Source organism: Symphalangus syndactylus, chromosome 3 (assembly GCF_028878055.3).
Source record: "Symphalangus syndactylus isolate Jambi chromosome 3, NHGRI_mSymSyn1-v2.1_pri, whole genome shotgun sequence".
Classification (NCBI taxonomy): domain Eukaryota; kingdom Metazoa; phylum Chordata; class Mammalia; order Primates; family Hylobatidae; genus Symphalangus; species Symphalangus syndactylus.
The window spans coordinates 117,019,409-117,046,859 of NC_072425.2; the positions used below are offsets into that span (position 1 = coordinate 117,019,409).

General features: G+C 37.5%; 1 protein-coding gene across 1 annotated transcript in view; it reads left to right on the top strand.

The window, feature by feature from the left end:
- CNTN5 (contactin 5) overlaps nucleotides 1-27,451 on the top strand; it is a 1,372,716-nt gene that overhangs the window by 995,495 nt on the left and 349,770 nt on the right. Inside the window, exon 9 of the mRNA XM_055272872.2 lies at nucleotides 22,777-22,879. Within this exon, the coding sequence (XP_055128847.1) occupies nucleotides 22,777-22,879 (103 nt within the window). The remainder of the gene's footprint in view (nucleotides 1-22,776; nucleotides 22,880-27,451) is intronic.

Genomic DNA, 27,451 nt, shown 5'->3' on the forward strand with positions numbered 1-27,451 from the left:
ATTCTGCAGACCTACAGGCCTAATGCCATGTGGAAACCACCAAGGCTTGGGGCTTTCACTCTCTGAAGCAAGCAATGGCTTGAGCTGTATCTTAGCCCGTTTTAGCCATGGCTGGAGCTGGAACAGCTAGGATGCAGAGTGCCATGTCCCAAGGCTGCACAGTGCAGCTGGCCACCAGGCATGGCCTGTGAAATTATTTTTCCTTCTTAGCCCTGTTAGGGGACAGGCTGCTGCAAAGACCTCTAACATGCCCTGGAAACACTTCCCACATTGTCTTGGCTATTAACATATAGCTCCTACTTAAGCAAATTTCTGCAGCTGGCTTGAACTTCTTCCCAGAAAATGGGTTTTTCTTTTTTACCTCATGGTCAGGCTACAAATTTTCCAAGTGTTTATTTTCTGCTTCCCCTTTAAACATAAGCTTGAATTTCAGACCATTTCTTTGTAAACTCATTTGACTGTCCACTTTTAAAAACAGCCAGGTCACATCATGAAAGCTTTGCTGCATAGAAATTTCTTCCACCAGGTATTCTAAATAATTTCTCTCGGGTTCATAGTTCCACAGATATCTAGGGCAGATACAAAATACCACCAGTCTCCTTGCTAAAATATAGCATGAGTGACCTTTGCACCAGTTCTCAATAAGTTTCTCAACTCTATCTGAGAAACCTCAGCTTTGACTTTATTGTCCATATCACTATCAGCATTTTGCCAGAACCATTCATCAAGTCTCCAGGAAGTTTTAAACTTTCTCACATCTTCCTGTCTTCTTTTGAGCCCTCCATACTGTTCCAACATCTGCCCATTACTCAGTTCCAAAGTCACTTCCACATTTTCAGGTATCTTTATAGCAATGTCTTACTCCTGGTACCAATTTTTGTATTAGTTCATTTTCACACTGTTATGAAGAGCTACCTGAGACTTGGTAATTTATAAATAAAAGAAGTTTAATTGACTGATGGTTCTGCATGCCTGGGAAGGCCTCAGGAAACTTACAGTCATGGCAGAATGCAGATGAGAAGCAAGGCATGTCTTACATGGTGGTAGGGGAGAGAGAGAGTGAAGGTGGAAATGCCACACCTTTAAACCATCAAATCTTGGTAGAATTCTCATGAGATAGCACTAGAGGGATGGTGCTAAACCGTGAGAAACCACCACCATGATCCAGTTACCGCTCATGAGGCCCCGCCTTCAACATGTGGGGATTATAATTCGAGATAAGATTTGGGTGGGGGCACAGAGCAAAACCATATCACACATTGTCAAAGATCTCTTGCTCCCCATGACGTAACAAATACACTAGTCAGGCTAAAATTCCACTAAATTTGTTTAGGTGAATAAGAATTATGTTATTAAAAATAAGATTCAACAATGAGAATTTCAGTGCAAAAATTTCACTTTACTGTATTTTGGTTGAATTACAGTCATGTGTTGCATAGCAATGTTTCAGTCAGTGATGGACCACATATATGACAGTGGTCTCATGACATCATAATGAAACTGAGAATTCCAATCGCCTAGTGACTTTTCAGTGTAACCTGTGTAGGCTAGGCTAATTTGTGTGCGTGTGTCTTTATTTTTAACAAAAGAATTGCAAAAGATAATAAAAATTTTAAAGATAGAAAAAAGCTTATAGAATAAAGATCTAAAGAAAAAATATTTTTACAGCTGTACAATATGCTTGTCTTTTAAGCTGTGTCATTATGAAAGAGTCAAAAAGTTAAAAATAAGTTTATAAAGTAAAAATGTTACAGTAAACTAAGGTTCATTTATTATTAAAGAACAAAATATATTTGTGATTAACTTAATATAGGTTAAGTGTACAGTGTTTATAAATTCTACAGTAATGTACAGTAGTGTCCTAGGCTTCACATCCACTCACCACTCACTCACTGGCTCACCCAGAGCAACGTCCAGTCCTGCAAGTGCTATTTGTAGTAAATGTCCTGTACAGGTGTACCATTGTTATCTATATCATGTTTTATCATACCTTTTCTAAGTTTAGGCACACAAATACTTACCATTGTATTACATTTGTCTACAGTATTCAGTAGAGTAACATGCTGTGCAGGTTTGTAGCCTAGGAACAATAGGGTATACCATATAGCTGAGGTATGTAGGAAGCTATATCATCTAGGTTTTTGTAAGTGCCTTCTGATGTTTTAACAACAACGAAATTGCCTAATGTTGCATTAATCCTCATCACTAAGTGATGCATGACTGCTTATTTTATGACATTTAACATTGTACTGAGACAGCTTCCCAAAGAGGAAAGGACTTTGGTTTATATGGGAAGAGAGGTAGGATAGAATTGTGATGATCATCATCAGAGGGCTTTGGCATCATTTAAAGAAATCTATTTGTGTTTTTCAATGAGGTCAGGCAGAGAGCTTTTGAGGCAGGCTTAATTAGGTTGCTATCCCAGTTCTGCCCCGTTTTAACTACGTCACCCACTCTCTCTAAACTTTAGATTCTTGATTCACATAACACTGTTTCTGTCTGCCTTTGAAATTGATGTAAAGATGAGAATAATTATAAGTGTAAAGAATCTGGCATACACAGATTTTTGTTTCATTTTGTTTGTTTTCCTTTTTCTTTTGGTGCTGGAGATTCAAGAATGGCATGCCCTTTGACTCTCGAGGAACTCATGATCTAGTAGGGGAGATAGACAAGTTAATGATCCCGTCAAAAGAAGTCATGCCACAAGAGTAAGGAGGTATCATATTTCAGAGGTGCAAATAGAACAGAAACTGAACTCCACAGGGCCCTTAGAAGCATTTGCACAGAGGAGTTGACATTTGAGTACAGTGTTGATGAAAGAAAAAGAGTTTGTGAATTGCCCCAATTCTGGGCTGGCATTGCAGACAGAGGGAAAAACATACAAAGGTACTGGGGAAGAAAAGTAAACAAAAAAGTAGAACATCCCCAAACCAAAAAACAAACCCACCTTCATCTCTTATGTTTTTGTGTGAGGCAGGCTTCTGTGAAAGATACATGTATATGGAGGGGAGGTAGTTTATTTTTTCTTCTCTTCTTTACCATAAGATCCTTGCTCCTATGTCCTAGTACCCAAAATAACCATGTTAGTGGTATGAACTGAGTTCTTCATAGTACAAGCTCATAGTTCATAACTTAGTTGTTATTAACTAAATTGTATTTTGTGTGTTAAATAGCAACCCAACCACTATTTACAATATTCTTTAGAAAAATGTCTTTGGATCTAAAGCACTGATATACTGCAGAGTACATGGAATACAATTCATTCATTATTCATCATTGTGGAGAAGAGCATGGACTCTGAAGCCGGACTTCCTGAATTCAAGTCCTGGCTCTGGCATTTAAGAGCCGTGTGACTTTAGATAACTTTTCAACTTCCATGAGTCAAACCAATTCAAAGGGTTATGAGGATTAGACTTGTTGTAGCTAAAGGCGTTACAAGGGTACCTGACACATAGTAAGCCCCATATAAGTATTGGATATTATTCATCATTAGTCTTGTAACAATGATTAGTGCATAACCTGAAACGTAATGCTAGACCTCTAACTGTCATTTTAGGTATTAATTTCTCTCTGGAACTTAAGAAATTTTTTGAAAAGGTGACTTTAATGTAAGGGAGAAGTGGATTCCAGCCAACAAAAATCAAATTACCAGCTATTTAAAAATCCAATTACCAGCTATATTTTAAAAATCATAATACAACTAGAAGCAACAAGACTTCATAGATTATATGTGAATATATAATGAAATTTCTTCCTCAAACCTTGATGTTACTAAACTTATTTAAGCCTGTGAAACCAGCAAATTTGTTGAGCTGAGATAGGACAATTTGTACCTCAAGCAAATAGATTCCCAAAGACTCCTCAGGGTTAGATTCAATATTTGTGTAACCAGTGTATTAGCAATGAATACTTACTATGGGTACAGCCCTGTTTCTGAGATGCTTCTGAAAGCATTTACTTGCACACAAACAGAACTAGGATAATTTGCAAAGGAGGATCCCTTCCTTTATAAATATTCTGATTACTTCTTTTTTGAAGAAGAAAAAGTACATATTTTGCCGTCCATTAAATAGCAGTTCCTAGTTGCTTTGCTTTTTAATATGAATATAGTCAATAATTTATTCGATGGTAAGATTCTTTTTGTTTTTTATTTCAGCTTAATACTTGATAATATGTTCAGCCTAAAAGGATAATAAAGAAACTGATTAGGCCGGGCGCGGTGGCTCACGCTTGTAATCCCAGCACTTTGGGAGGCCGAGGCGGGCGGATCACGAGGTCAGGAGATCCAGACCACAGTGAAACCCTGTCTCTACTAAAAATACAAAAAAATTAGCCGGGCGTGGTGGCGGGCGCCTGTAGTCCCAGCTACTCAGAGAGGCTGAGGCAGGAGAATGGCGTGAACCCGGGAGGCGGAGCTTGCAGTGAGCCGAGATTGCGCCACTGCACTCCAGCCTGGGTGACAGAGCGAGACTCCGTCTCAAAAAAAAAAAAAAAAAAGAAACTGATTAATTTAGTCCTCTTATTGTATATTGCCAAGACAAAATTGATTCTTTTATGAAAGTGAAAACAAGTACATTGTGATTTATTCATCATCATTAACAGGCTTAAGATAGAATTTCATTTTATCAATGTCAAAGAGCTAAAATACCTTTAATGATTGAAGTATAAACAGAAAAGCAATATATTAAAGGGTTAATCTATTTTAAAAATAACTTTTTTGTCATATACACATGAATACAACTATATAGAATCAAAAATTGATAATTCAATCTACCTGTATTAGTTAGGGTTTTACAGAGAGAAAGAACCAATAGGATATATACAGATATATGAGAGGGAATTGATTAGGGAAATTGATTCATGTGATAATGGAAGCTGAGAGGTCCCATGACAAACCATCTGCAAGCTAAAGACCCTGGGATGCTCATAGTGTGGCTCCATCCAAGTCCAAAGGCCTCAGAACCCAGGAAACTGATGGTGTAACTCCTGGTCTGAGACCACAGGCCTGATAACCCAGGGGGACCACTGGTGTAAGCCATGGGGTCCAAAGGCCAGGAGGCCTGGAGCTCTGATGTCCAAAGGCAGTAAAGGAGGTGTATCTCAGTCCCAGGAAATAGACACATGCCTTTCCTCTGTTTTTGTTCTGTCTAAGTGAGGCCCAAGCCAATTGAATGGTGCCTGTCTACACTTAGGGTGGATCTTTCCCACCTAGTCCACTCAGATTCACATGCTAGTTTCATCTGGAAACACCCTCACAAACACACCCCAAAATAATGGTTTACCACATTTCTTGGTATTGCTTAATGTATCCAGTCAAGTTGACACAACTAAAATTAACCATCACACTCTCCAAATGATACTGAAATCTGAAAGTTCTTATGAGGAATTGGAGAAAATCTTAGAAGTTTCGTGATGTCTTCCTGGTCCTGAGTAATTATACATTCTTTAATGTATTTGAGGATTGGTCATCATTCTATGCCATAAGTATAGTCAATGCTCAAAATCTAGTTCTTATCACTCTGCTTGTAGCAGAGTAGAATTATCTATATGCAAATAACTTACCATGATCAGAGCCCATATCAGCCAAAACTAAGTGTAAGATGTGGCTCTAGTTAACAATAAATTATCTCATTAGAGAAACAAAATTGCAGTCGTACAACTTTACTAAGTAGATAGGAAAAGTGTAAATAGTAAATGCCTAGGAGTTTGTAGGGTGGATCCATCAATGTAATTATACACAACTAAACATAATTACTGTGGTTATAGAACATATTCTTGAGGAAAAGGAATGTGATCTAGCCTTGTTAATGGAGAATACTTGAGTGCATATATAAGCTGATAACTTCAATGAATGACTAATGAACTTCAAACGAATGACTAAAGCTATTTACAAGATAGTCTGAACAGAGCTGGGGCTATGGTAGTCAAGTGGAAACTAAGGTTGAAGAATTAGCATTGGGGCAGGTTTTCAAAGATTTGCATACAAAAATAAAGAGTTTGAAGTTCATCAATAAGGCAACAGGGAACCACTGATGTTATAAGAAAGAAAAATAAATGATAAAAATGCTATTTTAGAAAGATAAATATGAAGTCAAAGTATAGAATGGATTGGGGTAAAAAGACAGCCGATAGGAGGCTGAATACACCATGATCAAGGCAAAGGTAGTGAAGGTTTTAATTAGAATTATGTCTATGGAAAGAAAAAAGAAGCAACACACACAAGAAATACTGAAAAGAATACAGCTGTTATGAAATCACAGTTTACTCTTGAAACAGACTCAAACTTAAAACTAAGGAAAATCTGTTCTGATCAGAAAAGATCCAAGACAGGTCAAATTTATTTATTTTTTATGTATTTGTATATTTTTTTGAGATGGAGTCTGGCTCTGTCACCTAGGCTGGAGTGCAGTGGCACGATCTCGGCTCACTGCAAGCTCAGCCTCCCGGGTTCACGCCATTCTCCTGCCTCCGCCTAATGAGTAGCTGGGACTACAGATGCGTGCTACCACGCCCAGTTAATTTTTTTGTATTTTTAGTAGATACGGGGTTTCACCATGTTAGCCAGGATGGTCTCGATCTCCTGACCTCATGATCTGCCCGCCTCGGCCTCCCAAAGTGCTGTGATTACAGGCATGAAAATTTTAATAGAGAAATGAAGTCACGTAGTCAATGAGAGAAACCTGTGGACCACGGAGGGCTCGAAGAGTAACAGGTAGCCAGATAGAGGTTAATAAATCTATGATCAGTCACAGCGGGTGCAAAGAATAAACTTCATTTCTTCACTGCTGGAAACTACAGTGCAATGAAAGAGACAAGTAAACAACATTAAAATGCAATGAGATATGTACTAAGATAATGATTTGAACTTTGTACTGTGAAAGCAAAGAATAGAGTGAATATATTCTAAAGATGGAGAGATGAATTTGAGTATGGTTTTAAAAGCTGAATTGTAGTTTATTAAATAGAGATAAGGTTTAAAAATTACAGGGAAAGGCAAAAATATGTGCCTATAAAGTGGCATGGTTAGTTTATGGAGTGGAGAAAAGTGTTGTGTAGCTACGGTGTGAGATTTGTGAGGAGGGGGATCAGTAAGTATAGGACTGACAAGATAAGTAAAATGCAAATTTTGATGGGCTTGAATGCAATAATAGGGGATTTAAATTTTGTCTTAAAAAATTACTGAGTAAACAGAGTCCTTTAATTAGTATTGAAAAGGTTTGTTATTTTTGTTGTTTGCTGTCCCTTTTTGCTTGCTTACTTGCTTTCAGCACAATAACTCTAGTAGTAGTAGGAGGAGAAGAGATGAACAGATTAAAGGGTTGAGCTGGAGCCCTGAAAGGACTTTTGGAGAAAGAAATTGATGGACCTTATGCTACCATTTCATTCTGTTGAGTAATGAAGGCCAAATAGATATGATATCGGAAAAGCAGTTTTATTATGATGGGGGTAGGGTTAAGAAGAATACAGTTGTACAATGTGATTGCATATATTGGCCTGGGAGTTCAAAGGATAAATTAGGAAGACATCAGAAACAGAAAAACTAAAGGGAAATTTGCAGTAGAGTGGGTTAGATAGGAGCATTCAGATTAGATGATGATGGTTTTGACCAGTAAGATAATTTAAATAACTGTATCATAAGGCAGAACATGATTGGTATCATAAGAAATAAACAATTATGGGCAGCCGGGCATGGTGGCTGACACCTGTTACCCCAGCACTTTGGGAGGCTGAGGCAGGCAGACCACTTGAGGTCAGGAGTTTGAGACCAGCCTGGCTAACATGGTGAAACCCCATTTCTACTAAAAATACACACAAAAATTTTTTTAGCTGGGCATGGTGTACATGTCTGTAGTCCCAGCTACTTGGAAGTCTGAGTCAGGAGAATCACTTGAACCAAGGAGGCGGAGGCTGCAGTGAGCCAAGATTGTGCCACAGCACTCCCACCTGGGTGTCAGCTAGACTGCATCACAAAAAAAGAAAGAAAATAATGGGAAAGAAAGAAAAAGAAAGAAAGAAAGAAAGGAGAAAAGGAAAGGAGAAAACGAAAGGAAAGGAAGAAAAGAAAGAGAGAAACCACGATGGGGAATCTGCAGTAAGGCACAAGATTTCTTGCTGAAGGAATTACAGAAGGTTGTTTTCTGTTGTGGTGATGGTGATGATTTTTTTGTTTTTGTTTTCATTTTGGTGGGGTTTTGGGGTGTGGGGGTTGGCTTCTGGTTTTTAATGAAGGACCTATTTTTGTGTTCCTTTTAGATATTTTTATAAGATACAATTTGAAGTGAAACATAAACTGAATTTTAGTGTGCATAGAATCTTATTGAGATATTTTTAGACAAGGACCAATAACAGCATGTATACAGGCTTGTAATACGTTTAGAATAAAGCATATTTGGAAAATAGCAAGCACTCCTATTACATGGAATGTTGCATGCATAAATGGGAAGAATTTGAGGTAAAATATGGAAAGATAACTTAGGACTAGAACATTGGAGCTGATGCAGAATATTTCATGACCGCTTTGTCAGATTTGTAGCAGGGGTGCCCCGTTTACTTGGCTCACTGTGCTCAACCCCTTGCAGAAGGGAGCATGTGAGTAAGTGAGTGTGGAATCCTTCCAGCCACTGCTCCAGGTGCTGGCAGGAGCAAGCTCCATTTACTTATCCTGCGGCAGTGCCCAGGAGAGGGTGTCTGAGACCGTGAAGCTCAAGAAGGGGTGTTACAATGACTTCTTAGCTCCACTACCATGGAGTGCAGTGTATTATCAGCTTACTTGGCCCCTTGCCTCATCACATGGGATGGTTGTCCTCTGCTGGCAAGGGCAAAGGGCCAGCATGATGGGCATTTTTGGGTACCTGTCCTCGGTGGTTCCCGAGCTCTTGTCTGGCACCTAAGAAGACTAAGGTCACGCAGACACTTGAAGGATGGCAAAGTGGATAATTTTATATAGCAATGGAAATGGCTCTCAGAAGACAGGGGAGCAGGAGAGGGGACAGGACAGGCAGGTAGTGTCCACGCAAAGTCCAGCTGGCTCTTCCCTGAAGTCAAGTTGTCTCTGCTCTGAAATCCAGCTGTCTCTCTGAAGTCAAGTCACTTCTCTCCAGTCAAGCCACCTCTCTATCCTCTACTAACTGAGTCTGGGGTCTTTATGGGCACAGAATGATGGATAGCGTGGGCTATAGGTAGTTTTGGAATAGGCAACATTCAATTGGTAAGAAGGCATTTTTCAGAAAGAACCCATTGGGAAAGAGCAGGCAGACAGGAATAGAAATTTTCACTTTGGGCCATGGGTTTCAGGCTTCTAAGCTTGAAGGTGGGGTTTCACCAGGGATGTATCCCTGTCTGCCTCCTGCCTCTATCAAAGCCTTCAAATGGAAGACTAATACATTTGGACATTAGTGAGTAAAGCATTCATGCCATCCTTTTTTAGCCATTGTAATCATCCATCTTTTAATAACCCCTCATCTTCCTGGCACTGTCTTCCTCATTTATTAAAGATATTATTCAGTCAATGTCTTGGTGATACCCATATATACATAAATGATCCATCCAATATTATGGCTTCTCAGTTTCTTTACCTCCATGCTTCCCACGAACGTGTACTCCATCCCATCTTAGCCACCCTTTCCTGTGGTAATAGCCTGAATCTTGCAATTATCAATTATTCTACCTTCATCACAATCTCAGTTTCAAGTAAGCCACTTTCTGCTGACAGCCTCTTTTCCATTCAAATAATTATGTTTACTACTTCCACTTAAACAATTATTTGGCCCCGTCAGACCTCTCATTCCTTTTATCAATTCACCACTTCACTGTCCATTGCACCCTCACATCATCAAGTGCCTTCCCTTTCTAGGTGAGATTACATAGTCACTTATTGTAAACATTCTCCTCTGTAAGTTCGCAACTCTCTATCCCATCAATCTCTTGATCATATAATACTCACTTGGCAAACCACTTATCTCAACCTCAGCCTATGCCTCATTCATTTAATGATTATATCCATATAGCTGAGTATAGATAGAAAAAAATACATAATTTTGAACACAGATTTTGCCTTAACTTTATATTCTTATTTACCTTTCAGTGACAAATATAAGGTCTTCCCTATATCTTTATCTGTATGACTACTACACCACTAATTACAAATAATAAACTGTTCTTGACAGTTTTGTGCCCTAGATTCCATCTCTTCTTACCTACATCAAAAAGTTGTCATCTGCAATTATTTACCCTCTTTTGTAAACATCACATTTCCCTCCATCCTGAATCATTCACATCAGTAAACACGCTAGAATATTTATTATCCTGAAATTAACTATTTTGTGATTTCATAGCTCCCTCCAAGTTCCATCCTTTTTTTCTCTGCTCTCCTTGATAGCAAGACTTCGTCCAAGAGTTGTTTAAACCCATCTCAAATTTCTTTTTTTTTTTTTTTTTTGAGACGGAGTCTCACTCTGTCGCCCAGGCTGGAATGCAGTGGCGCAATCTTGGCTCACTGCAAGCTCCGCCTCCTGGGTTCACGCCATTCTTCTGCCTCAGCCTCTCCGAGTAGCTGGGACTACAGGCACCCGCCACCACACCCGGCTAATTTTTTGTATTTTTTAGTAGAGACGGGGTTTCACCATGGTCTCGATCTCCTGACCTCATGATCTGCCTGCCTCAAATTTCTATTTTATGTTTTCTTATATCTAATACTATGAAGCTTTAATAACCACTATTATTGCAAATGTCACCAAGGATCTTCACGTTGCCACAGCTAATGGGGTAGATGAAAGGGAATCCAAAATAAAGTAATGGCAATTAGAATAAAAATAAGGGAATGAAAAAGAGAGATGTAATAGGAATCAAATTGGCAGAACTTGATAATTGACTGATTGTGGAGAAGTGGAGAGACCATCAGCTTATTCATTCACAAAATGTGTTTTATTTTTTAAAATATCACAATAATTTAAAACAAAATATAGATTTTTTATAATTCCAGATTAGAAAATTATTTTAAGTATCCCACAAAGCAAAAAAGAACACAAACATTGAAATACAAAAAATGATAGGTGACGTAGCTCCTGTGTCACCTATCACACACATATATAGTTGATAACAAGTAGATTCACTAATTGTCATCAAATATTCTTGACCATTAACTTTGTACCAGGGACTGTGTGAGGATACAAAGGGAACAAAATGATGTGGTTTCTGTCCTGGTTTAGTTTACAGCTAAAAGTGAAAACAGATATGGAACAAATGGGTAGAAATGCCATTAGATTGAATAATTGATTGATTCTGATTTGTTTTACCAAAAAAAGAAAAGAAAAATAATGAACAATGCTGTTTCTCTTTATATATATATATATATATATATATATATATATATACACACATACACAGTATTCATATATATATAATATATGCACATATATATTTTATATGTATTTCTTTCTCCGTATATGTATATATTTACATTATATATACTTGCATTATGTATATATGAATACACACACACACACACACATACATATATGCACAGAGAGAGAGGAAAGAGATTAACTTGGTGAGGGAAGTGGGGTGGGTAGAGAGGAAAGACTTTACTGAAAAAGTAATATTTAATGTAGAACTTAATTGACTACAAAATTGGGAATGGGTAAATAAATTCTTCTTTGCAAACAATATGTTTCCTGGGGAGCAGAATAAAATATTGAGGAAAAGTGGCTTCAGACTTCATAAAGTCCTAGCATTTGAACTCCTTGCCTTTTATTTAATAGCTCACTGATGTGGAGGGAGTTACATAATTTTTAAAATAGTTTTCTATTATTTAAAATAGGGACTATCGTATCTACCTTACTGTGTTTTGTAAGTTTTAAATGACAGTTTACTTATATACATTTCACAAAGCACCAGGCTTATAGCAGGTGTTCAGTTAATATTTATTCCCATCCACTTTACATCTAAAGTCTTTAATGCACAAAAAGCCCTGTGATGAAGCTATAAAAATCAGCATTCCCCCTCTGGAAACATTTCTCCTTTGAACCATATCATACACGGAGGCTTTGAAATCCACAAGAGTTTGTAAAATGAAATACGTTGTGAATTGTCTACAAAGCAAATCAGGAGCTGCTACATCTTATATCTCAAATATGAGTGGTAACAGCAGGAATGCTGGCATTCTCCACAACAAGACTACAGAGAGAAAATAATCTGTGCAGATTAAAGTGTAAAAATAAACTATTAACAATGGTTTAAAACAACTCACTTGTCACATTTTTTTCCCAGAGTTATGCAACCAGGCAGCTGATCAACTGTGCTGGCAGAACTAATTCCTCCAGGATATTTTAGGTCCCTTTACTTCTTGATAATTACTGTATAGATTGGTAGACAGCTATGAGTAAGAAACTTTTTGGAGGGAACATTCCTTCTGAAGAATGATAAAACTTTACAAATGAAAAGTAATGTGAGTGAGCGTTCTTGATAGTTGCAAGAAAGAGGAGCTCACTCAAGTGAACCTAAGTAAGGAACTTTTTATTTTCAGGAGATACATGACATGATAAGAGAAAGGGTGTAGAGAAATCCAAGATTAGGGTCTGTAATATGGCTTGATTTTGTGGGGACTAAGACAGGAAAGGACTGAGTCCAAATAGTTCTAAGAATGTTAGCAGCAGGAGTTCATGACTATTCTCTTTATGAATTCCTCACCAGTGTGGCTGAGTTATTACATGTGGCTTTTCTACTCTTTAATTGTCTTAGCCTTTTTCTCCACTTTGAATATATTCTCCCTACCTTCCAGATGGGGTGTGTGTGTGTGTGTGTGTGTGTGTGTGTGTGTGTGTGTGTGTAAAAACAACTTCCTCATAACTTAGGTTTGCCTTGAGTCACCTTAATATTATTTGTGCCTCACTGCCTCCTTTCATTTTTTTTGTTTGTTTTTGCAGAAAGGACTGTAGATAAGGTGATTTATGATTAATTTGTCTAATACATTGAGTAAAAACCCACCATATTTGTGAGACAGATTTCTTTGTTTTTTAATGGAAAACAATCTGCTAGACTTAAATGTTAGAGTGAACTGTATAGAAATCACAATTTCTAGTTAAATCACAATTGAAAAGAACCAACTCTGATTGGGGTGCAAGAGTCCCATAGAGTTATTCAGAGATCTTCAAATAATTTAATTGCTGAAAATTTAATTGTTGAATTGAGCATCAGTGTGTGTCATTCGGAATTGCTATATTTTGATTTTGATTTAATTTCCTTTTTAGTCAGTACAACCATTCTTGCATTATTACTGGGCCCACTTTGAGTTCAAAGAAGCATTATTGGCTGTTGGAAGGAGAATCCTAATTTGTTCAATATTTGATTTATCATTCTAAATCATATTCACATAGGTCTTGGTGGCAGGTCATAAAAATCAAAGTACCAACTTTTTTTTTCTTTTTCTAATTATTCAAAAGGCTCCAATTCTTACACAAATAGACACGTAGACACACACTTCACAAAGTCAAATTAACCTTAAATTTTAAAAAAACACCCATAAGCATTTCAAATTATGAACTTATTGTAAAATATTTGTTTCTGATTTATATGCATGTAATTACAGAGAATTTTCTATCATTTTATGCATGGAAATTTATGAAAATAATAAACATCTACTTTTCTTAAAAAAAAACTTCATCTCACTAAAAGTGAATATTTAACCCTTTGTTATCAAATTTTAAAAGTTTGCTCTATCTTTTTTTTGTGTGTGTGAGAACAGAGTCTCGCTCCACTGTTGAGGCTGGAGTACAGTGGCACGATCTCGGCTCACTGCAACCTCCGCCTCCTGGGTTCGAGCAATTCTCCTGCCTCAGCCTCCCAAGTAACTAGGCCTACAGGTGCATGCCACCATGCACAGCTAATTTTTTGTATTTTTAGTAGAGACGGGGTTTCACCATGTTAGCCAGGATGGTCTCAGTCTCCTGACCTCGTGATCCGCCTGCCTCAGCCTTCCAAAGTGCTGGGATTACAGGCATGAGCCACTGCACCCGGTCTCTAACATATTTCTTAATGCCAGAGAAAACTTTCATATTTGGAAAATATATATAGTTGCTTTCTTCAGGCCTTACATTTCTAGGATCTTTTTCTAAGTTATTGATGCACATGGAAGGAGCCCTCAAATTATGGTGGAGAGACATGAATATATTTCTCTAAATCATAATGGCAAGAACAGGATAAGAAAATAAGTCTTAAAATTTAGTAATCAGAAGAAAGCAATTATAGTGTAAGCCAGCCCCTTGATCAATTTATTTTTGATGCTTGGAAAGGGAAAATACATTTATTGGCTTCCCTTATTTTTAGAATACACACACACACACACACACACACACACACACACACTAGTGATGAAAAACATTTTCTCCTAATGATAAACCTCTCTAGGTTTTCTCAATCCCCCTACATAAATAATACTCATAATGGTACATTTATTTGTTGGTAACATAAGCCATTTATGTCTGAACATTCTTCAGTCCTTCATTTACATAGCAATCACTCACCTTAAGAAGCTATGATTCAAGATGATATACACTTTTTGAGATGAGAAAAAAATATGTTGTCTATCTATCCAGGCTTGTGAACATTGTACTTCTCAGTGGTTCTTTAGGGAATTGAAAATAAGGCATCTAGATGTGTTTCTAAATGATTAGAATTTCCAAATACTATAACATATTTATTTGAATACAGTTATGTACAGAGATATATGTTGATATATAATATATAATCTAACATACTGCTAGATTTCTAAACCCTCAAGAACATCAGCTGTCTCATTATATATGAGACAATTGGAACCCAGAGAAATTCTGATTGCTTCAATGTTGCAACAGAGCTAGGGCTGGACTAGGGAATGGTGTCACTTAACTATGCATCACAGGTAGATATATAATATGCCCTGAAAGGATAAGTACAGTGACATATCTCAAACATAGCACAATATCTTTTGCACTGTCTAGTGTTATGAATGTGATAGTTTCAGAACCCAGATAGGTTATGAGCTAGAACCTGATATTGCACCACCATTGGTTATGCTAGGCACAATGACATAACAGTCAAAACTCTTCTGGTTACAGGCCGGACGCGGTGGCTCACGTCTGTAATCCCAGCACTTTGGGAGGCCGAGGAGGGTGGATCACGAGGCCAAGAGATCGAGACCATCCTGACTAACAGTGAAACCCTGTCTCTACCAAAAATACAAAAAATTAGCCGGGCGTGGTGGTGGGTGCCTGTAGTCCCAGCTACTCTGGAGGCTGAGGCAGGAGAATGGCGTGAACTAGGGAGGTGGAGCTTGCAGTGAGCAGAGATCGCGCCACTGCACTCCAGCCTGGGTGACAGAGCAAGACTCTGTCTCAAAAAAAAAAAAAAAAAAAAAAAAAAAAAATCTCTTCTCGTTGCAACTGAGAAACCCAACTTGAAATAACCAAAATAGGGAATTCATTTAACTTCATGAGAGAAGGGCAAGATGCTAAATCCCAGGTAGAACTGACATGCAACCAACACTATTTTTTTCATCTCTCTTCTATCTGTATTGACTTAATTCTATCTTAATTGGCTTCTTTTCAATAGTGAATTACTTCCCTCCATGTAGTGGAAGCTCCAGTGACTGTCAGACATGCAGGTTTGTTTGTTTGTTTCTTTGTTTGTTTCCACTCAAATACTCAAGCAAGTATTGATATTCAGACTTCCTGTTCTCTAATTAAAAAGTCTCAACCTCAGCTGCCCGTTCATGAATCACTGTGAACAGGAAAAAGGGGTAATCAAACTGGCCAAGCTTGGGTCAGGTGCCCATAACAAGTTAATAACCCCAGCCAGGAAGTTAGAACCTATTCAGGAATATAGTGGCTCCTGATCATCATAGAATATGGAAGATACATGTCTCAAATGAAGCAATGAAAAAATGGTTGCTATTTTTAGAAGACAAACAGATATGAAGTATGGTTGGCAAAGATGTTGAAGGCAAAAATGTAAATACCCATTATTTAGACATACGAAAATGATCAGCTAAGCCTTTCCAGCTCATTAGTCCAGCCAAATTCTCAAGGTTTACTGGACAGGAGTTCTTAACTCCAGCAACGATTATTACTAAAAGTGTCAGACAGAATGGCCATTTGAAATATGCAACAACAGGTATTCATAGACATTGGCCGATCAGAACAAGATCCTCAGCCAATCAGGAAAAACACTCAGCTCTGCTGGGAGTACCAGCACATACAGGTTGAATATAATTTGCCTTGATGTTAGGGCAAGTTGCCCCTGAATACAGTATGTTTGACAGCATGACTCTCTGCATGCCATTTTTCAGACATTTTAGTCAATTATACTCTAATCCTCAGAAGGACAAGTCACATGAGAAAAATCAGAGTAAAGAAAGGTCCGTTCTTGAATTTTTTTAATGTTCATAAAGTCTCCTAGAGAAACTATCAAAATACAAAGTTCATAACCCTACCTTCAAAAAATATTCATCATCAGGCTTAGAGTTGAACTCTGTTGCCTGAAATTTTAATAAGTTGTCCAGGTTTTTCTGGTGTTTTGGCTCTCTGTTCTGTAAGGTCCTTGGAGAAACACTGCTCTAAATTGCATTCCACTTAGGGAAAAGTACCCTAGCTCTTCAAAAGTAATTGGAATAAATAAGAAAATCAACAACCATAAAGACAAAGAAGGAGAGTAATGTGCTTTCAGATGGAAGGCTTCCATTTATGAGAAATTACGGTAACTTAAGGTCATCTTCTAATGGCATGTAATTCTAAAGTAGGGCAGCCACGTAAGCCAGGAGAGACAGGTCTGGGGAAAGCAATGAAGACACACATTGAGTGTTTCTTGAGCTATATTCAGCTCCATACTAGGGGCAATAAAAAGATCAAAGACCTACCTTGACTGAAGAGACAAGCCTGATATTTTGATCTTCAACTATGTGTCTTATGGGACTGTCTCCCTTCCCTTTCAGCATCAAACTCTGCCTAACAAAAGAAATTTCAAGCTAAGCTGCACAAGATTTGAGATACTAAAACTTGCAACTGAAATAAACCATGTAGCCATGTCAGACAGTCAATGATTAATGTAGTACATATAGTATGCCTGGACTATTATACTCTGTGATTGAAGTTTCTCAACACAGTGATGTCAAGAAACTAGCTCTGCACGTAAGGTCAGAAAATCCCTAATTTTGCAACATTTTTATCAGCAACTTTCAATAGGACCTTGGGCCAGTTACTTGACCTCTTTGACTCTCAGTTACCTCATTTCTAAAAGAAGAAGGGTAAATTATATCAGCTAAGGCAGTGGGTGGTTCCCAACCATTTTGACACCAGGGATCAATTTCATGGAGGACAATTTTTCCACAGACACAGAGGGATGGTTTCAGGATGAAACTTTTCCACCTCAGACCATCAGGCTTTAGATTCTCATAAGGAGTATGCAACCTAGCTCCCTTGCGTGCACGGTTCACAACAGGGTTCACACTCCTGTGAGAATCTAATGCTGCCACTGATCCAACAAGAGGCGGAGGTCGGGCAGTAATGCTCCGTTGCCGGCCTCTCACTTCCTGCTGTGCAGCCCAGTTCCTAACAGGCCACAGACCCGTAGGGGTCTGTAGGGGTGGGGAACCCTGAGCTAGGCTCAACTTTAGCTCTAACATAATAATCCCATGAAATGTAAAGCAAAACATAACCGCTGAATATTATCATATGTTAAAGAGCAAGATATCTAAAGAGCTTTCTCATATGTCCTTACATCATTGCTCTCAGTGTGATGATAAAAATTTAAAAACCAGTTATAATTTCTTGCAGTATAGCTCAAATTAGGTAAAATAATTTGAAGCCTCTTATTCAACTCTTTTTGTTTTATTTTTAATATATAGTTCAGATATTAGCAACCTCTTGGGGCCTGAAGTGAGGCTTAAGAATGCCCTTGGCCATAATGGAAATTATTTGAGGAACACCAGAAGGCTGTATCTGGGCAAAATTACCTCCCAGATACTATCAGAAGTACCCATCCTTTGGGTCATTTTTAATGATTATGGCAATAAAAGAATGTCTTCTTTGCAATTTATAAATGTAATCTGGAAGAGAAGAGAGACTATATGGATCTGATCTGACTCATATCAGTTAATAGTATCAGTACCTCTTTGGTATTATTCAGAGGCAGATGTAGATTTTGAAAAGCCTAAAATGTTGTACAACCTTGGTACCTTCCTTAATAAAAAGAATACCAAGTGGGTTCTACAAATAGTATTTTATTTAGAAAGAGAAAAAAGTCAAAATGAATTACTGGAGCTTTGGAGATTGAAGTCCCTTTCTCCTAAGATCTCTGGACAATTTACTAGAAATAATTATATAGAAATATTTTCCAAATTTGGCTTTCCACTCCAACACTCTATGACACTGAGTAAATGTCAGCACTCACAGGGACCCATGCATATAAGAGGCTTAGTTTTAATAAGCATCATGATAAATCAGGTGTTATTGTGTCATCAGATTAACAGGTAGAAAAGTAACAACAATACCAAATCAATTTTAAGAATAGGCAGGGAAATCAGAAATTAAGTTTGAGGACTGCTTCACAAGAGCAGTCATATGTAGCTTCTAAACAGGATGCCTGGAGTCTTCCTACGGGGCTTACAAGTAAGAGAGCATTAAAGATAAACTTCACATCATTAAAAACATTCGGCTGAGTTTATTGGTATCACTAGCAGAGCACATCCTGCTATTCAAGTAGCTAGCAGAGACACCATAGGGAAAAAAAGTTGACATGAAGAGGAAGTAAAAGAAAGGAACCTGGCAGGTATAGTATGGAGGAGCATGGGGAAATATTTAAAAAGAAGCAGAGGAAACAAACATTATTGATAAAGAGAGAAGAAGTCGTTAATCATTTGTTTTTGGTGACATAATAGTGCTAACCATTCAATTCACTTGCTATTTATCAGGCTCTTGATGTGCAGCAAAGTTTAGACTGGAAAGTAATTGAGGGAGTTAGCCTCTTAGAGTAGGACATTATATTGATGATAATTCCCTTCTATGTCCTCAGTAAACAGATTAGAAAAATGAAACTCAGAGTTTTCTGATCTGTCAGAGATGGTACAGACTAGACATTTAGTGAAATCTCTGTGATAAAAACTTTAGTGACTTTTTTTCTCCTTTGGCAAAAAAATTAAAAAAAAATAAATACCACAAAGAGCAAAGATAACCTTTCTGTCTTATGTGAGATTAAACATTTTCCATCTAAAATTATCCATATGCTTTCTTCAAAACTTATTTCAAAAGCTACATAACAAATAAATAGATAAATATTAAACACATAAAATGTTTTTCTCGCCAAAGGTAGCCCTTTTTTTCCCTTTGCATGTCCAGTGTATATGACCTTCATATCTTATAGATTTATCTTACTCTTTTTGGGTTTCTTCTTCTTTCCTCTCATTCTACATACATATGCAAAATAATTGTACAGAGAACTACAGATGCACAAAGACGCATCCATGCTGATATGGCCACAAACATAGACACCCTCAAACACATGCACAGTCTCCTCAGAGAAGCATCTGTGACAAATCATAGCTGTTTTCTATGTGGTATTTTACATATAGGGGGCTTCTAAAAAATTAAGTTTAGGAGAAAATTTGCTCCAAGGCTATATGATGGCACTAGCACCAGAAACCACCAGGCCTCAGCTATTGCATTTTTTTCTAATAGGTAAAAGCCCTATCCAGTCTCATTGCTTCAACTACCACCTCTAAATGACTGTAAGTGTTTTCCCCTGTCTAGAACTCATCCTGAGCTTCATTCTCTCGTTTTTACTATGTGGTCAGATACTTTCTTCTGAATATCTTGTAGGTACTTCAAATTCAATACCTCCAAATTGAAGCTCGTCAGCTTTTCTACTTGACTGTGTTCTTTTTTCTTTTATTGACATTGCCCAATTCCCCAAGCTGCAAATTATAGTGTTATTATTGACACTGCCCATGCCCTTATTCCTGTACCTCATTGTCTGCTGAGTTTTGCCAGTTCAGTTATTAATTGGTTTTTCCCATCTAGTGCCTTTTGTCTGCTTTTATTACTATTATTAAAACTCAGGCCTTTATCTTCTATTACTGAAGTAATGCCATTGATTTATTTGTCTCTACTCCAGTTTCACTATATCCATCTCAGCATAATGCAGCTTCCCTATTCAAAACCACTGTAGCTCCAAAACAGATTAAAGTCTAAATGTGTTACTCTGATAATCAAGGCTCTCTATTTTTCAGATTCCATCTGTTTTTTTGTACCATCCATATATTTCCAGATTTATCTAATATCACTTCCCTTCACATATCCAGATGTCAGAAAAACTGATATTCCTATTTCTGGTCACTTCCCATCTCTTTATCATTTTTTTTATAGCTCCATTTACTCTCTCCTATCTTTTTTCCACTTATCCAAACCCTCATTATTCTTATGATCTCCTCAAATGTGCATGTATTAGTCTGTTTTCACACTGCTATAAAGAATACTTGAGACTGAGTAATTTATAAAGAAAACAGACTTAATTGACTCACAGTTTCACATGGCTGGGAAGGCCTCCGGAAACTTACAATCATGGCAGAAGGCAAAAGGGAGGCAAGGTACATCTTACATGGCAGCAGGAGAGAGAGAGGGAGCATGGAAAACTGCCACTTTAAAAGTCATCAGATTTCATGAGAACTCCCTCACTATCATGAGGACAGCATGGGGGAAACTGCCCCCATGATTCAGTCACCTTCCACCAGGTCCCTCCTTTGACACGTGGGGATTACCATTTCAGATGAGATTTTGGTGGGGATACAGAGCCAAACCATATCATTCTACCCTGACCCCTCCCAAATCTCACATTCTTTTCATATTTCAAAACCAATGATACTTTCTCAAGAGTCCCCAAAATCTTGACTCATTCTAGCATTAATCCAAAAGTCCAAGTCCAAAGTCTCATCTGAGACAAGAATAGTCCTTTCCGCCTGTGAGCCTGTAAAATAAAAAACAAGTTAGTTACTTCCAAGATACAGGCATTGGGTAAATGTTCCCATTCCAAATGGGAGAAATTGGCCAAAACAAAGAGGCCACAGGCCACATGCAAATACAAAACCCAGCAAGGCAGTTTTTAAATCTTAAAGCTCCAAAATAGTCTCCTTGACTCCATGTCTCACATTTAGGGCATGATGATAGAAGGCATAGGCTCCCAAGGACTTGGGCAGCTCTGCCCCTGTGGCTCTGCAGGGCACAGCCCCTCTGGCTCTTTCATGGGCTGGCATTGAGTGCCTGTGGCTTTTCCGGGTGCTCAGTGCAAGCTGTGGATCCACCATTCTGGGGTCTGGAGGATGGTGGCCATATTCTCACAGCTCCAGTAGTCAGTACCCCAGTGGGGACACTGTGTGGAGGCTCCAACCCCACCATTCCCCTCTGCATTGCCCTAGTAGAGGTTCTCCATTAGGGATCTTTCCCTGCAGCAAACTTCTGCCTGGACGTCTCAGTGTTTCCATACATCCTTGAAATCTAGGAAGAGGTTGCCAAACCTGAATTCTTGCCTTCTGCACATATGTAGGCCCAACACCACATGGAATTTGCCAAGGCTTGGGGCTTGCACCTCTGAAGCAATGGCCTGAGCTGTATGTTGACCCCTTTTAGCCATGGCTGGAGTTGGAGCAGCTAGGACACAGGACACTATGTCTCGAAGCTGCACGGAGCAGTGGGGTCCCAGGCTGGCCATGAAACCATTTTTCCCTCCTAGGCCTCCAGGCGTGTGATGAGAGGGGCTGCTATTAAGATCTCTGAAATGCTATGGAGACATTTTTCCCATTGTCCTCGCTATTAACACTCAGTTCCTCGTTACTTATGCAAATTTCTGCAGCCAGGTTTAATTTCTCAACAGAAAATGGGGATTTTCTTTTCTACCACATGAAAAGGCCTCAGGAAACACAATTATGGTGGAAGGAGAAGGAGAAGCAAGGCATGTCTTACGTGGTGGCAGAAGAGACAAGAAAGAGAACAGGGAAACTGCCACTTTTAAAACTATGAAATTTTGTGAGAACTCTCTTACTATCATGAGAACAGCATGGGGGAATCTACCTCCATGATCCAATCACCTCTCACCAGGTCCCTCTCTTGACATATGCAGATTACAATTTGAGATGTGATTCTAGTGGGGACACAGAGCCAAACCATATCAGTGCATAATACTTAATACCTTATTCATGGCAATGATCACTTCTTATCTTTCATTACAGTAATTTGATAGATAGCTTTTCTCCCATACTTGAGTATGTAGTATGTTGTTTCTCTCTTTAAGAATATAGTTGCTGAGTGCTTGAGAGCACAACTGATTAATCTTTTGTTACTCCCAGAATTTTTGGCAAAATGCCGTGCATATTATAGATATATAATAAATATTTGACTTTATAAATGAATAGTTATTTGGCAATAAGGAAATTTTGATACCTTTTCTTATTTAAAATGGGAAATAGTCATAGTTTTTTTAGAACAATTAGGAACTGTACTACTAGTGTTAACACTTTCAATAATTATTACTTTAAATGATAATGAACATGCATGTAATCTAGTCCTCAGGGGAAGACTAGGATTTCATCAAAATAATAGAGCCCAAGTGTACTACTTATTTCAATACATCAAAAAATTTAACAGTCATCAAACAGACATTAACAACCAAACCACAGTGATTTTCAACGTAATATCTCCAGGATTAAGAAACAAATTGTAACATTCATTTGATTCTTAAAGACTATTCTTTCTTTCTAAGGTGTGATGGGAGAATATGAGCCGAAAATTGAGGTCCATTTTCCTTTCACGGTTACAGCTGCTAAAGGAACAACTGTTAAGATGGAATGCTTTGCACTTGGCAAGTAAGTACATGTTCTTCCATAATTAAACACAATTGTTCATTAAAATGTGACATATCTTATTTTTGGATCACTTATTTTGCTAGGTGTCGTTTCCCCAGATGTTCCATGGTGGCTATTTATTTTCTAAAAGAAGGTCAAATGGGAATTGATGAAGTAATCAGTTACAATTATCTTCTAGTCATTCCTATGGACAACAATTTCTATAATTTTGCTATTTTAACATAAAGAAAACTTCTTTAATGAATAAAAAGCTTTACATCTTTACCTATATATCTTAAAATTTAAGTGTCATCTTTAAATTTCACTCAGTTATTATGTAAATAAAGAGGATAGAAAGGCAAAGTACTATCTGCTCCTCATGTATAGGATGTAGATTCTTATAAGACATAATAAGACAGCAGATAAAAGTCATAAGGATAATAGTTACATAGTGATCCTATGTATTACCTTAGTATCTCCTGAAATCATAACTTAATAGCACCAGCTGTCAATATGTACAAGTAATCATTTCCCAAATGAGAGAAAGAATTTATATCACACCCTAATGCCTGCCATACTTAATGATTCTGTTTCTGAAGGTTTACAGCCCAGGATATATAGTCACTTGTCAATGATGTTTACAGTATAGGTATTGAGATCAGAGGCAGAAGTGGAATTTTGATTATATTTGATTATCGTATTATGATTTATTTTAAACAGAGTGTTGTTTTCTTTTTTTTTAGGATGATAAGACCTCAGGGTTCTTTCTAGACTCTATAATTTGCATAAATGTATCTCTATCAGAGTTACTAATTATTTAACTTCAGTTGCAGAGAGCAAACTCCCACAATATGACTATAAAGTACTCGGAGATAAAGCCAGCTACACAAGTGTGATTATTAAAGTAGGTTTAGCCTTTGGGTAAGGAAAATATTAGTAAAAATGAAAAAAAAAAATCAGCTAAGGGAGATTTAGGGAACAAACATAGTAAACACCGTGTGTTTTAATATCAAGAATGATTAAAATAAGACATATGTGCAATTCTACTTTAAGTAGAAGCAACATCATAATAGACTATAAGCAAAATGAATTGTTATGTGACCCATCTTTTAAGCAAAAGATAGCTATAAGTAGAAATAAATTTCAAAATGTAAAATGTATCTAGGAGGTATTTGGGCAGATATCTGAGGAAGCCTTCTAAACCTAAAGATACTAGTTAAGTGCATAAGATTGAATAATAGTTAAAAGTCTGATTTGTCACCATTTGCTGTTGTGTGTCAAGCAGGTCTGAAAATGTCCCAAGTAAGAAGCTCAATTGTGACAAATGCAAAAATAATATATTCTGGCTTGAAGACAAGGGTTTTAGTGTATCCTGTAGTTAAATAATTCTTCAGTGCCAGAATTTATACTAAGGCCACAAACAAAGGGAGGTCATATTGTAAAACAAATTAGAAAACTAGACTTATAGGAAAAAACCAATATAAATATTTCCCCAGGCAAGCTTATTTAATAAGTTAGATGTGGTTGCCTTTGGAAGCCTTGAAATATGTTTAGTAAATTGAGGCTTAAAGTCTCTTTCATTCTAGGTAAGACTCAACAGTCAAATCACTAAATCACTTATGTTCTTTTAATATTTTATTTTCTTCAAACTTTCTACTCCTTCTTTGCTACCCAACTCTCAAAAGTAAATAAATAAAAGGGAGTGTAAAGAAGACTGCTTCAGTCAAGAATATCTCTATTTATCACTTGGTATCCTTTCTAAGAAATGTCACAATTATGGAAAAAAGAAACATCTTATGAAGAGATCTACCCTCTACCTAAAGACCAGTCTGCCACCCTCATGAAAATAAATAAGATCAAAGAAATAACATCTTGACATGTGTTCATCCTTTACAGTATATTATTTTGTGGTGTGTATCACCATTTCATCCCAACATGATCACAGCAATTGCAAATTAATTCCTGAGCATCTGCGTGGCTCCCGCAGCTCACCTGAGCTGCTTCTCACTTCACCGAGCACATGGTGCTCTTGTGGGCCTTTGTCTGCTGCAAAAACTTCAGTACCTGTCACTGGATGTCATCAGGATCTTATCACTCAGGCTGTCTTTCCCCTCACTGTGTCCTAACCAAACATTCCTTATGGAGTGTTATAACCAAATTCTGGAATGGAGCATGTCAAGCTTTTTTTTGTCTTGTGGTCTTTGCACTTGCTGGTTCTTACGCTGGGATTTCTCTCCCCCTGTTCTTTCCATGGGGGCTCTCATTTGTCCTCTGGCCTCAATTTCAATATCACTCCTGAAATAGGCTATCTATGAATGACCTCCTCATCTAACTCACACCCATTATTCTCTATCTATATACCTTTTTATCCCTTTTTTACAGTCCTTAAGACAATTTTAAATTTCCCACATACGTGTTTCTCCACTTAAAACATTTATCTGTGTCAGGATCCCAGATGTAAACAGGATCCAACTCAGACATTTCAATAGAATTTAGTAAAGTGATAAGCTGAAGATCTGTGAGCAGGTTGAGAAGAACAAGAAGAAAAACCAAGACATGTATCAACTCCTGATAGCAATAACTCATTGTCATGTGTAATCCTGAAGGAGCAAGGGGGAGGAGATAGTGTTTCCAGAACCAGGGAACACTGGAGATATGAAGCGGGCCTGGGATCAACCAATGGGAGCTGTAATGAGTGTTGCTGTGAAGAGACGCCTTTATATAAGAACATAGCTGAAGAAAGGATTAGGAAATTTATATCCTGACTTCTTTTTCCTCTTGCCTTCTCATCTCCTCTGGTGGCTCTCATGGCTGAAGTCAAACAGAAGCCACTCTACAAGCCTGGGGATGCAGTTGTCAGTTCACAAGGCAAGGCAGAGGGTCCGCAGGGAACAAGAAGGTGACAGGCAAAGGAGGAAAACAGAATAGCCAGCACTTTCCCCACTCTTAGGGCTTAATCCCCAAGAAGGCAGGAATCATTACTGTATTCTTCACTTACATATTCCTAGTGCCTACCACAGCATCTGGCACATAGCATTGAGGAAATAGGAATGAGTGAACTTAAAAATACTCCATCTACTTAATCCAATCAACTCTTTATTATTAACAGTTAATCAAAAATAAATAAGTTATTTATGCCTTATCCTGTCCCCCCACAAATACATAATATATACTCTGCACCTGTATCTCCTGCTCTCTCGTATTCTCTTATTTATATTCAAAATTACATGCTATACTTGCCTCTACCTTTTCCTACCTATTCTAGCCTCACTCTATCATTTATCTTTGTTATCTTAGACCTACCATTCTCCAACTCTCTTTTTTATTTTTGTGGTAAGAACACTTATGACATCTACCTTCTTAATAAACTTTTAAGTGCACAATACAATATTGCTGACTATAGGTACAAGCTTGGCAGCAGCAAATCTCTAGAACTTATTTAATTTGTATAACTGAAACTTTATTTTATTATCAAAGCATATTTTCATGTCCAAGTTGTACTTACTGTTTAACATGACAACCCAAAAAATCTTTCTTGATCTACTGCCTCTTAAGGGTTTGTTTGTTGGCTTTTTTGAGGATAAGGATCAGAGAGATGTATCATATCTATAGAAGCTAGGGAAAAGGATGGAGTGAAAAATATTTATATATCACAAAGTATAATATTTTATATAATAATGGCTTGAGGGACAAACAAAGAAGATCCTAAGTACAAAATCTTGCTATTTTCAACTTTACGTGTTCCCAGCCTTAGTGGAGTAATTGACATTTCCTACCAAAAATCACTATTTTTTTTATCATGTTATTCATTGAACCAAATATGTTCCTAGATATATAGTCATTCCTTGGAGATATTTGAGGTTCAGTTCCAGATGCCGCAATAAAGCAACTTTCACAATGAAGAAAGTCACATGAATTTTTTGGTTTCCCAGAGCACACAGAAGTTATGTTTACACTATATTTTATGTTATTAAGTAGGCAGTAGCATTTACATGCCTGCCTTACATACATACAACAATTTACACACCTTGATTTAAAAATATTTTATTGCTAAAAATTGCTCATGCTGATATAAGTCTTCAGCAAATTATCATCTTTTTGCTGATGACTGATGCTATTGACTGATAAGGGTGGTGGCTGCTAAAGTTTGGGGTGGCTGTGGCAATTTATTAAAGGAAGACAACAATAAGGTTTGTCACATTGATTGACTCTGTAGCTTATGATGCTGTTAGATAGCATTTTACCCACAGTAGAACTTCTTTCAAAATTGGAGTCAATCCTCTCTAACTCTGCCACCACTTTGTCAACCAAGTAGATGTAATGGTCCAGATCCTTTGTTGTCATTTCAACATGTCCACAGCATCTTTTCCAGGACTACACTCTATCTCAAGAAACCCCTTTCTTTGCTCATCCATAAGAAGCAACTCTTCATTCATTTAACTTTTATCATGAGATTGCAGCAATTCAGTCACATCTTCCTGTTCCACTTCTAGTTCTTGTTATCTTGCTGTTTTCATCACATCTGCATTTATTTCCCCACTAAAGTTTTGAACCCCTCCAAATTATCCATGAGGGTTAGAACAACTTCTTCCA